This window comes from Caloenas nicobarica, chromosome 4 (assembly GCF_036013445.1).
Source record: "Caloenas nicobarica isolate bCalNic1 chromosome 4, bCalNic1.hap1, whole genome shotgun sequence".
In the NCBI taxonomy this organism is placed as follows: domain Eukaryota; kingdom Metazoa; phylum Chordata; class Aves; order Columbiformes; family Columbidae; genus Caloenas; species Caloenas nicobarica.
The window spans coordinates 33208577-33222775 of NC_088248.1; the positions used below are offsets into that span (position 1 = coordinate 33208577).

At 39.6% G+C, this 14199-nt stretch overlaps 1 protein-coding gene across 4 annotated transcripts in view; it reads left to right on the forward strand.

The window, feature by feature from the left end:
• Positions 1-14199, forward strand: part of TRIM2 (tripartite motif containing 2) — a 71869-nt gene that overhangs the window by 38597 nt on the left and 19073 nt on the right. For all 4 annotated transcript variants that reach the window (XM_065633653.1, XM_065633656.1, XM_065633652.1 and 1 more), the window contains exons 4-6: positions 1569-1720; positions 2356-2536; positions 5668-6391. In XM_065633653.1, the coding sequence (XP_065489725.1) occupies positions 1569-1720; positions 2356-2536; positions 5668-6391 (1057 nt within the window). The remainder of the gene's footprint in view (positions 1-1568; positions 1721-2355; positions 2537-5667; positions 6392-14199) is intronic.

Here is a 14199-nt window from a genome sequence, read left to right on the forward strand (position 1 = left end):
TGGTTGTTTCTGGTTGCAAATTTTTGAAGCCTTTGAAAATAATTTAAATCCTAAACTCTGTTTAACTAATTTCCTTTATGCACTGTAAGACTGCGTCACATCTTCGTGTCTACCAAAGTAACCGTCAGGCCTCAGAAGGTCTACTACTGTGAGACTGGTAAATTCACAGTGACTGGAGTAGTGTTGTTGGGCGTTGTCATTGTTTAGAAGGTCTACTTTTTTTTTCCTTGCTGATATATTTGATCTTACACATTTTATTTGAAGCAGCTTTTAAATTTTCTCTAAATTGGCTTACATGAATGACCCAACAAATGACTAAACCCTCATCGCATATGAATCCTGTATCTTGTGAACTGAGATAAGAGGGAAGAATGGGAATAAGACGGAAAGGAGCTTATCAGAGGAAAATCCTTATTAATGCTAATAGCCACATGCAAATCATGGTTCTTGCTTCTCCCTCCTAATTCTCAAGACAACTTGGAGCAGCCAGCTACTTTGCACAGTGCTGTTACAGGCCCCTTTGCTCACCCGAAAACAGCCAGTTCCACACAACCATCTTGTTGTCAACCAACATCTCCAGCAAAAGCATCTTTGTGCAGAGGCCTGAGTGCCTGAAGCATCAGCCGAGTTATTCAAGATTCTGATGCTATGTTCTGAATGTAAGAGAGCTGCCAATGTCTCGCCTTGAAGCATATACTATGAACTTCCTTATACACTTTTAGTAAACCTAAACTGCTCTGTGCTCAAGCACTTCCTAGATGTAAAAGAAAGTCTCATGCCAAATTTGCATATATGTGCATTGTTTTGACTAACGTACGATTTTGGGCACAGCACTTTTCTGTTTCCTTTCCTTCATTAATATATTCAGAATTTTGAGTGTTTATTACATGTAAAGATCTTTTTTCATCTCCAGACAGCATCTTACTGAGTATGTAGCCGGTTGAAACAATCTCCTCCTCCTTCAAGTGTAGATCAGCACTCTTATTATAATCTCAGATGTTAGGTTTTGATGGTTTTAAGGGCTTAGTAATGGGATGTGGAGATTTTTCCCTGCAGCATGGTGGTTCATTTAGGGTGATTTTCTCTAGCAAATAAACATGCTCTTTGGTGAGCTCTATTGAGTTCATGTTCCACGGATGGGCCTGTTATGCAAAACAGTCCAAGTTTACACTTTCTTTGGCAGACCATCTGGGGAGACTAAGGATCGAATTAGTGAGGGGACTTGAATGCCCTGGTTTTTTGTTTTGTGGAGTAGTTGAGAGAGACGCCAAAACTTACTACTACACAGTATAAAGATAATGTCAGGGCTAGCCCTGACATCCAGCATTCTGTTTCCCAGGCTGCTCTTCTGATACCTTCTGACAGAATGAAATACATTTAAACCAGCATTTTGATGTGAAATACACAAGAATAACATCCATCTTTTAGGCAGTAAATTGTTAGTGTCTAAGAAAGGAGAAATTTTGTCTCAGAGCTTGGATACTAACAGGAGTTCAAGACCCAGTAAGATGTGCTTTGAGTGATGTTACTGGTGCCATGTTTGAATTTAGAGTTGTGTGCTTTTCCAGGTGATGGAGTTTTACTGCCAGTCTTGTGAGACAGCCATGTGCCGGGAGTGTACAGAGGGAGAACACGCAGAGCATCCCACGGTACCACTCAAGGATGTGGTGGAACAACACAAAGCTTCCCTTCAAGTCCAGCTGGATGCTGTCAACAAAAGGTATGAAGACTTCTCTAATTATTTTCTGTTTTCAGTTCTACCACTGGCTTCCCATGTTACCTTGGGTAGATGTTTTAATGTGCTGGTGCTGTTGACCTTTACCTAGAAAACAGGGATAGTGAGGTTAGTATAAGGAAAAAAATCCATTGAGTGTGATGCACTGGCGGATTAGAGAAAAGAGCAAAATATTCCTGTCTTTCACAAAACAGAAGCCATTAGAAATGCAGGTGTCCTCCAAAGAAGGGGCATAAAATGTTAAGGAGAAAAGTACTAGCCAGTCATGAATTTCATGATAAATAATACTCGATGTTTAAAAGACTAATGCAAACGCTACAGATAGATCTATTACATCTTCCCAAGTACATACACTTGCATAAAGAACAGAGGATCCAAGACCTCCTAGTTGGAAATGCCTAAAGTCTGATGGATTTCAATAAGGGAAGGCCCCGTATTAGCCTTATTTTGTCAGACCAAAACCACTATATGGTTATAAATGGAATGAACTTACTTCTGGGAAATAACCAAGTTTAAAGACAGCCTGCTGATGAGATTGTTTCTTCAAAAGATATCAGGGCAAGGGCCAATGTTCAATGACTTTTGAAACAGCAATCTTTGTAATTTAATCCTTCCCTCAGGCTTCCAGAGATCGACTCAGCACTTCATTTTATATCTGAAATCATACACCAGTTAACCAACCAAAAGGCTAGCATTGTAGATGACATTCATTCCACTTTTGATGAACTCCAGAAGACTTTAAATGTGCGAAAGAGCGTGCTGCTTATGGAACTGGAAGTGAATTATGGCCTTAAACACAAAGTAAGATGCATGTTTTGTTTCAATGAAAAGCTATTAATTTAATCAGCCCGTTTTTACAAATTATGCAGGACGCCAGTTTGACAAATTGTGTCTGAGATCCAGAAGAGAACATTGTTTTCCTGAAATCAGGTGCTGCAGAACCTTGCTTGTGGGTGCCTAGCCTTATAAATGGAATCCAGACCCTGTATGGGCAGGTAGCCTTTGTGCATAGTGTGTGAGGATCTAAAATGGCCAACACACTAAACAGGCATCTGCTTAAAGCCAACATGCTAATGTGCAGATGAAAATAAGTGAACACTAAAGGAAAGTCTGAAATCCTTGGGCTGCAATCCTAGGATACACCACGCTACCCCCTCCCCAAAGATACAGGCCAAGCGATTTCTTCTGAAGAACTCAGCGAGGCTTATTGTTTTGCTTTAAAACAGTTTTCGTTTCAAATGGCTGATAACATATTTCATATTAGATGTCACTTGTTGGAACACATAAACATTGGAGGGACATCTCACTTTCTCAGGGGAATGCAGAGAGCAGTAGATGCCAGAGCTGTATGCACTCTTTTACTTCCTACCTGGGTGACTGAATCTTCTGTTTCCCCTCCCCTGTGTTGTAGACTAAGCTTCAGAAGAAGAAAACAGAAGTCTGCCATTTTTCAAAGAGAAGCCTATATCCTTGTGGGTAGGGTTTTTGTTGAGGATTACTACGTCTGAATCAGGCAAATTAAAGAATTTAGTCCTTGTCGTCTTGAGCATCAGTTGTCTGTTTTATATAAAAGAGAGATCTCTTCCTTCAAAGTAGCCTTTAAAAGAAAGCATCAATAACTGGAGTTTCAAGAGTGCCTGATAATATTGTCATCTTTGGGCATTCTCTGTGATTACTGAGCAGCTTGAGCATCTCCAGATGTCTGAAATGGAGGGATGCTGCATTCTTGGATCTGGAACGGCTTGATCCTTAGGAAGTTATTGAGCTGCTGAGCCTGTGAAAATGGAGGAATTCTAACATGTGCACAAGATGTGTACTTTCAGGAACAAAGGGAGCCCAAAACCCCTGGGGCACAGAATTTAGTCATCTCCAGAGCTAAGCAGCAGCTGAGGAGCTTTTAGCATAAAAAATTTGGACTCTGGTCCCAGATTCATCTAAACATATCCAAGATGTCACAAAACCTTATTTTCTTAGCAAGCAAATATACTTAGAGTGAGCACAAAGTTCACACAAGATGTAATATGATGTTAAATTATCTTATTGTTGTTTAAAGGGATTTAAAATAGTTAAAAAGATGAGTTTGGATGTTAGAGAACCAAATTTTTACGAAACTGCACATAAGCAGTAAAAGAGGCATCTCCTCTGTTTACACAAAAAAGAGCATTTGGAATTGGATTTTGCTTTTGAATGAATAGTACTCCTGCAAAATAATTCAAACCCAAATATTCCATCATTCTGATAATGTACTTTGCAAAAATGAAAAAATGATAGGGCTACACTTTACTAAACAAAAATTGGCAATTCAGTTTCAGTTGTCCAACAGACTGAAAGAGGCCTCGTGTAAAATACTCCAAACACATTGTAATTATTAGTTATGGTAGGACTGAATATTTTCCATCTTCGTAATGAAAGAAAACTATATTGAGAAAATAATGGTTTTAAAACATAAATGCAAATTGTCTTGCTCCTCAGTTTGTGGTTTGTTATGCCAAGTATATGGGGTTTTTGTCATCCTGGGACTTACTAGCTTTGCTATCTGTTTAACTACTTATGTCCCGGAATAAAGATAAGGCAGATGAGAAATGCCTGGTATCGAATCCTGAGAGGTTTATAGATGCCTAGAAAAGCAGATAATTAGAAATTTCAGTGTAGTATTGAAATGTATTCATTCTGTTTTGCTTGCAAAGTCCCATATCAGTAACTCATCAGCCTGTTTTTTCTATAGTGACTGAAAAGCAGATAGCTTTGTAAAATTCAGAAGAAAAATGCCCTTAGACTGCAGTGTCATTACATGGTGTGTCTCAGCAAGGGAAGAGTATGCCATAGCAATAAATACACAGGGTCTCTAAGTTTACTTTAAAACCAATTGAAGTGTTTCAAAAATATTTACTTTGCAACAAAATAACTTTTCTGATCCACAATAATGTCTGTGCCCTAGTTCTCTGTAGGAAAAACATACCACATGTGTGACTGGGTACTTTGGTTTGGGAATTTCATCAGTGGAGAGTGTTTGGAGTAGCTGGAATGTTTGGGCTTTCCTGACTGTCATAAATTTCTCTGCTAGGTTGTTACAATTCAGGGATCCTTTTTCCAATTCATTGCAAAACTGGTTTAAAAGAATATGTTAGCCTTGCCCCCAGCCCACACCTAATAATTCTGAGGTCAATACTGTTTCAAGGATTTTAGATGGAGGGCCAGAACTGAGCCTATAATAAAAGCTGTCCCTCACTCTTAACTATAGAGTAGCTACTTGCTGCCCACCAAAATGTTAGGCTACTCAACCCAACTCTTCCCAATATCCATGACCCATCTTTTACATTTTGCTTCTCTGCCTGCTGAAACTGGGGAATCAACTTACTCGCTTCTGCTGGGGAGACTTTTCCTTTCTTCATTTATTTAGATTAAGAATCACACTTTTTGTCAGGATGAATGTACAGATCTTGAGAGTACCTTCTTGTCTGTCTCCATAGAGGAGTAACGCAAGGCTTCCCTTGGCTCTGAAGGAATAGTTTCCAGAAGTTTCTTGCAGCCTCCCTTATTAGTGGGCCTGATGACTCCAAAATATCTGTATCTCTGTGCACACAGCTCAGTAACTATCTCATTAACTATGACTGATGAGAGTCAGATGGAGCAGGGTTCAAAAAAAAAGAAACAAGACAGGTGGGGTAATAGTTCAATCTGGTGTGACAGTGGAACTGTGAAGCTTTGAAGACCCAAAACAGGGTACATTTTTTTTTGTATTGCAGCGTTCCAAGAACATATAGGGAATCAGTGTTGCACTACTTCTTTTTAAATGAAACTTTAAAACAAACTCTAAAATAAAGCACTATAAATTGTGTTTCTACAAAGGCCTTCATACATCAAGCATGCTACATCTCGCTAGGATAGTTCTTGTAACATGATGCTAATCTGGTGTTTGGTAATGCACACAGGTCCTCCAGACACAGCTGGATACCTTACTTGAAGGACAAGAAAGCATTAAAAGTTGCAGCAACTTTACGGCACAAGCGCTCAACCATGGCACTGAAACTGAAGTTCTGCTGGTGAAGAAGCAAATGAGTGACAAGCTGAATGAACTGGCTGAGCGGGACTTCCCGTTACAGCCCCGTGAAAACGATCAGCTGGACTTCATAGTGGAAACAGAAGGTCTCAAGAAGTCCATTCACAATCTGGGTACTATTTTAACCACTAATGCTGTTGCCTCTGAAACAGTTGCCACAGGTGAGGGGCTGCGTCAGACGGTGATCGGGCAGCCCATGTCCGTCACCATCACAACGAAGGACAAGGATGGGGAGCTCTGTAAATCTGGGAACGCTTACCTCACTGCTGAACTGAGCACACCTGATGGGAGTGTAGCAGATGGAGAAATACTTGACAATAAAAATGGCACTTATGAATTTTTGTATACTGTTCAAAAAGAGGGGGACTTCACTTTGTCACTGAGACTTTATGATCAACATATCAAGGGCAGCCCATTCAAACTTAAAGTGGTCAGATCAGCAGATGTGTCCCCTACCACTGAAGGGGTTAAGAGACGTGTTAAATCTCCTGGCAGTGGTCACGTGAAGCAGAAAGCTGTGAAGAGACCTGCAAGCATGTACAGCACTGGCAAAAGAAAAGAGAATCCCATTGAAGATGATTTGATCTTCAGAGTAGGTAGGTGGCTTGTCTGCTCCCTATTGACATACTTAAAAATAGTTCAGGGAAACTGGATGAAAAAATCTAGAAGTTAAATTATTTTAAAGTTAAAGCTGTAAGTAGAGCAACCTGATAATGCCTTTAGGACTCTCGACTTTTTTCATATGTAAATTTTAAACACATGCTTCAGAAATTCTGTTTGCAGCAAATATTTAACTGGAATTTGAGTTGAGAAATGCATACATTTGATAAAATATTTTACCACCTCTTCTGTACTCTATTGGGCATCATAAAATAAAAATATAATAAGATCAGTGCTTCATATTAGATTAAATTACTTCTTTAAAAAGTTGCAAGGCAAGAAGAGAACTAGGAGGATTCCTCCTCTAAAACTGTTGCCTTACACATTAATCTAATTAATTAACCTGGAACTATACATGCTGAATCCTATGGTCATATATATTTATTTCATTATGTCAGCATAGGACAAAATGACAATTTCCTTTATTTTCTAAACATGTTAGCTTTTTTATATAGTGTGATGTTATCTCTAAATCTGTGGACTTCTAATGCTTGGTAAAATATAACATCTTGGGTCATTTACTGTGATTTTTTTTTCAGGTCTTTTGGTGTGCTCTGTTTTTAAGCTATATAATAATTCATAATTTTAAAAGTATGCATTTAATGTATTTCTATAATGTCTGCTTATATAGTTAGAAAATACTTTTCACTTTGCACAACTGAAGAAAAAAGCAAGTTAATTCTTAATATTTACAAGTTAGGATTTCAGCAGTATGTGTTACAAAGTTTGACAACCGTTCGGCAAGGTGACTTTCCCCTTTGTAGCAGAGCATGGGTGGTTGCTCATCCTGGAGGGTTTTAAAATAATGCTGTTGAAAATTCATCTGGACATCATTTGTCAGTTGGTTAGCCCTGTCCAGCCAATTTCTATCCATCAGTATTTCTAATAGGTTTCTTGTGGTGATAAAGAGCACATGCAATAATGTAATGGTTTTATATCAGAAAATGTATTCAGCAAGCGTGCTTTGCTGGCTGAACAGGACAGTACACTGAAACCTTTGGATGGAGCTACTCATAAAATGACCAGCCTTTCTGAGATGGCCAGTGCATTTCTTTGTATGATAAATGACCCCATAAACATAAGAAATCAAAGCATTTTTTCACAGAGGCAACGATATCCAGCTTTATTGTCACTGAGGCTAAGTTTTCTGGTGACTGCTGAATAAAAAGTTACGAATATGATGTAGAACAATTCACACTGAAGTAAAGCCAGCCCTACTTGGTAGTAGCCATGCTCTACCATCCAAAGCTCATAGGCAACCTTTGTTAAAGTAGTACCCAGACATAGCCCTTCCTCTAGCAGGAGGGTGTTCTTGTTGCAAAAGCTATTGCTTTAGTCACCACTGGAAGAGCCTGTTAGCGATCCCATGGGGAGAGAAGCCCTTGCATGGGGCAGAGTGATCAGCCTCAGGCTCCTGCTGGAATGCAAATGGACCTGTAGCTCTTCTCAAATGCCGCTTCACTGCTGGTGCTGGTAGCAGTGGCAGAGGGCACGTATAAATGTAGCCTAGATCTTTTTTGGGCTCTTTTTTTAGACAAGCTTAACAAAACAGTTAAGAATAATGTCTGAACCTGGTCTAGAAAGAAAACCTCTCTCTAATGTCTTCTGGAACAGTTGCGGTGTTGTCTGCTAGACAGAGAAGGGGCTGGATGGACAGATTCAGGCAGAAAGAGTCTGTGGGGTCTGTAGCAGGCAGGAGCAGGATAGGAAAGCCTGCACAGGTGCACAGGGGAGCTCTGTTACCCATTGGGGCTGACACTTTCACTGAATGCAAAGCCTTCTTGTTCACATATATCAAGCAGTAATTTGTCCTAGTGTGAAAATTGTAGATCTTTTTTTTTTTTTAAAGATATGTCCTGAAAATATTTAAATTATTTAGAACCTGTTAATACTGTTCTTATAATGCTTTTAGTATGGATTAAAGTGATTACAGCTTGTAATTTCTGCTTCTGTATCCCTTGCTTCTAGTGAGCAGTTTCTGGCCTGATTACCAAATAGTGGTATGGCAGTGGTGATGTGGGTTTTTTTGTTTGTTTGGTGGTTGGGTTTTTTTAACTGTTGTCTCCAACACACCATAAACTCTAGAAGTCTTAAATGTTTTCCAAGAAGTGCAGTGTCCTTTCTTTCTGTTGTGATGCAGTTGTGACCATGTGCTTAATTTTGGAGTTCTGTATCCTCCCCTTCTTCACCGCTCTACCCTCCCAAAAAAGAAGAGAAAATAATTAGAACAAGAGCTATGCATGTCTCAGAGCTTTTGCTTAGATGAAACCTCTAAGGAGTGTCCCCATTTGGGATATATAGGTTGCTATTTTATTGAAAAACTGAGCTGAGAGTAGTACTTCATCCTATTACATGTTCAGTTTTCAGCCAATTGTTGCACAGAATGACCTAACATAGAGATGTCCCTCTGGGTTTCCGTGGGCTTATGCATCATCTGAAAGGTCTCTTAAGCCATTGCAGCTGTAATGCTCTGACTTTTTACACTCTTCCGAAATATGCAAAATTAATGAAGACAAGTAAAACTTCTGATATTTTCACAGGGATTGCCTTCACGGATTTAAGAGTTCATTTAGTTCCAGTGTCACCACACTTCAAAAAGTTAAGGTTCAGTTCATTTTTTGATGAGGTAATATAAAATAAAGTTTAGCACTGTTTTCCAACACGACTGCATATCTCAATTTCGAACCCATTGTTGAATTCATCCGACAGCCCCGGACAAATCTGCATTTGTATTTTAAACTGGGCAAGATAAATCATATATTTTGGCTGCCAGAAGCTCATAGAGCTGTGTTGGAAAATCATACTGTAATATTCCTATGGGCATCCAAGTATACGGAGTATGCTATTGTATATATGCTGATATATGGGCTTTATGCACAAGTAAATTGATCAGCTCCTAGCAGGATATTGTTCTTGTGCTAGTATTAACAGAGATAGCATTAATACAACATTAGTACAGTTAAGTGCTTTCATTCATGGGGAATTGGGCATTGTATCTTTTGCCAATTCTGTTATTCATGGCTTTTAAAATGGCAGGTGGTTCTATTCAGATATTTTAAGGTCAAGCGATTGCACATTCATACATTCATGTAATTTATTATTTACAAGAACAGAATATTTCTTGCTTCCTCCTCTTGTGTCTCAATAATTTACGTCCTCAGTCTTTTAAAATTTTTTTAAACAGGTGTAATCTCTGAGAGTGTGTCCATGCGGTATCTGTGTAGCACATACTTAGTTTATACAAATGAAAACACGAGTGTGCTTAAGATACCCAGAAAATAATTGTTGTGCAATGGTTTTTGCTACCTCTACAAGTGGTAGGAAGCACTAAAGTGAGAGGGAAGGCTCTTTTCCATTACTCTGCTTTTGTGCCCTAGACCTGTGCTGAGCAGCGGTATGTGGAGGTGAGGGATGTTCACAGTCTCAGCCACTTCCACCTTCCCTGGTAAATCTCTCCCATGTCCTCCAAAGGAGGGTTAAGAGCAATGGGTGGCATCAATTAACTACTCTCTCCAGGACCCCATCTTGTGCTCTAGCTTTGCCGTGATGTGCCATATGCCTTGGTATTTTTTTTGTCTTCTGGCACTTTTCATGAGTGGGTTCTTTGACACCATTTAGCAGTAGTGGTGCTATTTCGCACTTTAACTGCTTTTTCTCTTCATTTATTTATATTTGGGATTGGCATCAGATTCAGCCAGATGGATAGTTGGCTCTCCGCTAGAAAGTTCAATTTTCCTTTTCCTCAGACTGTGCTTAGTTGTCTGTTCAGTGATGTAACTGCACATCTAAGATTAGCTGGTATATTTAACGTGTGTAATTAACTCTGATTAAAAAAAAAAAAAAAAAGGAGAAGGCAAGTGCCTTTAACAATACCTTCTGTCAGCCTCCTTACCAGGTGCAGATGCATCTTCTGGTCTGTTATCAATAGTGAAATAAGGAGCCTTATTGTGAATTTACTCCACATAAAAACTCATGAACAAGATCTGTGTTATAGTAGCTTCAGTGCAATTTAAAAGCAGGCTCAGGGGGAGCATAAGGGGTTCTGCCTGAAACTCTGTTTTGGATTGTCTTGTTTAAAAGGAACAAGGCTGCCAATAGATACACACTTTTTGAGCTTTTACAAAAATACAAGTGGGTTACTTGGGTAAACATCTTCTTGAAAAAAACATTAATTTTTCCAACTGCAGTTAGCCCCCTTGTATGGATGGTCCAGAGGAACCTTCTTCCCTCTGGCAAGCAGCACCTTCTTCTTCCCGTTCCCCTGTCCCTTCTCTGCCTTTCCAGCAAGGTCTTGTCCTGGCCAAATCACAGCCTGGCTAAGGACTTGGGAGAAGGAAGGGTTGTGTAGGTCTAGGTGTTCCGTGTAGCGCAGAAGTATGATACATTAAATGCGGAGGCCCCTCTGACACACTTTAATCTGTTGTTCTTCATTCTCTGCTTCAGAACCCTGGAACAAACCCATTAATAAGTAGTATGAGATAGTGAGATGTTTTCTATACAGAATTTATACTTCTGTAGAAATAGGAAAGCCTAGTAACGGGGACATAGAATTTCATTTTCCAGTTCATTAACTTAAATCCCTCTGAGGCTTGTCATGAACTCTTTATGGGTTTGTGATGGCCAGTGTGAAACTTGGCCAGGGTTACACTGCATGGTTTTGCAGTCACACCTGTATTGGATGGGGGCTGAAAAACTCTGACATCACATTGCTGGCAAAATCTCCAGGTGGGTCTGATATCCTCATGACAGAGACCTGGTCTTGGTTTGCTTCATGCAATTTGGGGTTTTGCTGCTGTACTGGCAGAGAACTGCTTCTGAGGTACACCTACCCTTCAGATTTGTGCATACCCCGCTGTGGCGGCAAGGGCTCTGCTGCACAAGCAAGGCTTGGAGGTGGTCTTGGCCAAGCTTTAAGGGGCAGATGCCATGTAAAGCAAATTAATACATATCAACCCAACCTTCACTACCAACAGTGTGTAGGAGTATCTGCCAGAGTTCTTACTGAATTATCCATTCTTTAAAGGTTACAAACATTGTGTGCTTTCATGCAATGGAACGATTGATTTTAAAACTTAGATTTGCATGGGAACTTGGATTAGAAACACTGACATTTGCTTTACAATAAGCACATAGCTTGTTAACAACCTGATTTGGTGCAGTTTTACTACAGAGCCTTTTGCATTTCAGCTGTATCTATTATGAGAGATGGCATCACATCCTCATAACGTATAAGCTTTTACTAAATATCTTTTGGCGCTCTGAGGAAAAAAGAAACAAAGCTAGGGAACAAGAAAACAACTCCTTGATACCTGTCTATGCAGTGCATATGTTGACCTTTCCATGCTGTTTAGTTTTATCCTTTTGTTCATTACCACGTAGAGAACAGTCCAAGAAGTATTTCAAGTGTTGTAGGCAGGTACTTACACAACATGTTATGGTTGCTTGCAACCCCTGAAGTCTCTCCATTAATCTGTAGTCTTTCTGCGGGGTTTTTGTCTCTCTGAATCCATTCCCTTCCTGCTAGAGGCAGTGACATAGTCTTTATTTGGTTTAGAAAGCTGGTAAATCTAGGTTAGCAAGCAGGGAGGTTATTATCTATATTAGTAAAACTTAGAAAGCAAAAACTGCTCCTTCTATTAGTATGCACATCAAAAATGTGCATTGTCCAACAGGTTTTCCAGATGCCCAGCACTTACAGAGCAGATTCTTATTGCAGTTACATGATGTAATTTTTAACATCTTTTGTGCTGTTAATGGGCTTTTAGATTCTTTTTTCCCTTCTTTTTTTGGCAAGAGTCAATCTGGCCTCTATTGTGCAAGAATAAAAGTTTGAAATTATGAAGCATTTTATGTGTGCTAGATTGTCTTGAACTGAAAATGGATACTGTTTTGTTGAAAGCATATCTTCAAAGCTCAATTAATTGGTTTGTGCAGGCTACACTCAGTAATAGCAGAAGGAATTAGACAGGGCTAAGGCAAATCTGTTTATTATCTGTATACAAAGATGATATAAAAGGAGCTATTCCACACACCACAGATCTGCTTCCTAATAATTCTGTTCAGCCTTCCCCTTCTGAAAACTCTGCCATCCTCTCCCAGCTCCCAGCAGCTTGCCACAGAAGTTGCAGTGAAATGTCTGCCTTTTACCCCACGGTAGCTCAGAACAGGAGGGAGGTAAGGCTGGGCAAAGACAGGCACAAAAGATGCAGGCTGCCATCTCTAAACCAGGCTGCTTGGGAAACACTGGAATGAGGATCCCACAACTGTCCTCTGGTTCCAGCCCTGCGCATTTGAAAAGTTGATGCCTCCCTAGGCTAAGGAGTGATGGATGACTGTTCGTGACGGAAAAAAGACAAAACATGGCATACCTTGGCACAGAGGGCTGGTATTTTGCAGTAAAAGATTTACTGAAGACTCTCAGGCAGGTATGTTTATGAAGCAGGAATCTCCGCGTACAGGGAGAAATGACCATCCTTTGACAGCCAGTTGCAGGAGCCTGGTTTTCCAGAGGCTGACATACTTTACTACAAGCTTTCCTCTCATCATCTGAACTTCTGCCACTGCCTGTGCTTGGATTCAGGTCTTTGCTGGCACAATGAATTATTCAAATCAGAAAGTTCAAACTTACCTCATTTCCTCCTGAACATAAGTTAGGAAATAAGCTGTGCTTCGCTAACCTCAGCTTTCTTCTTCAGGCCTGTGTGCTAATTAGCACCTATGTGATTGGTTTAATAGCTGCAAAGTGCTGTGCACAAGGATACTGCATGGAGCTGAATTTCATCTGCATGCTGTGCCTAATAAAATATTATTTCTTACATTTAGTGTGAAATGTGGCTATGGCATTCCTGGGTAATTTCTTCTGTTTTCCCTTTGATGCATGTTTACAAGGTCCCACTGAAGAGTAACTACATAGGTCTCTCTTATCTTTAAAAACTAAATTCCTTGACTTTCAAGAACACTTTTCTAAGGGTAGAGAGCATACATTCCATGAAGTTTGGTGCTAGTTGGTTCCAGATGCTCTAGCTTATGCCTCCTCTTTTCTAACAAATGTTTTCCCTTTACTCTCAGTAGTAAAAAGAATGTTTCTGCCTTTTCATCCATTCTCTTTGGCTAAAAGGCAAAAAGGAAACTTATCATTAGCATATGGTGGAAAAAAATTACTGCACGCATTCCTCAGGCACTGGTCATTAAAACAATACACAGAAATGGCTCAAGTGTGGGTAATGTAATTGTTGTGTAACTCACTATCCCCTGAATATGCACTTTCCCTTGCAGCACAAAAATTGAGAAGCATTTGCCTTGTTTAGAGGATGGAGCATATGGAGTTCGAGAAAACAAGCCTTGAAACAAAGGGACATGCTCGCAGCACCAAGTGCAGAGGAATTAAATGTTACTTGTTAGCCAGTGACAGGAAATCCACATCCCACAGCCATCACCACAGCAGAAAGCAGGGTTGTTAAGAGCATACACATGCCTAATGAGAGCTAAATACAAATTATATATGGCTTATATTGGGCATCATAGTTTTAATCACTGAGCTCCAGGATATTTTGGACTGACTAAAATAAAATACAAGTTTTTCAGTTAAAACCACATCTTGAAACCAATTAATGTCTGATATGCAGCCAGTAAATGCTTGTAAAAATACTTAACCAAGAAAAACAGTGCTGCATCCAAGTCTTGGAAAGAACATCTTATATAGTCTTTTTGTTTCAAAATTCATGCATTCATTATTAATAACCTT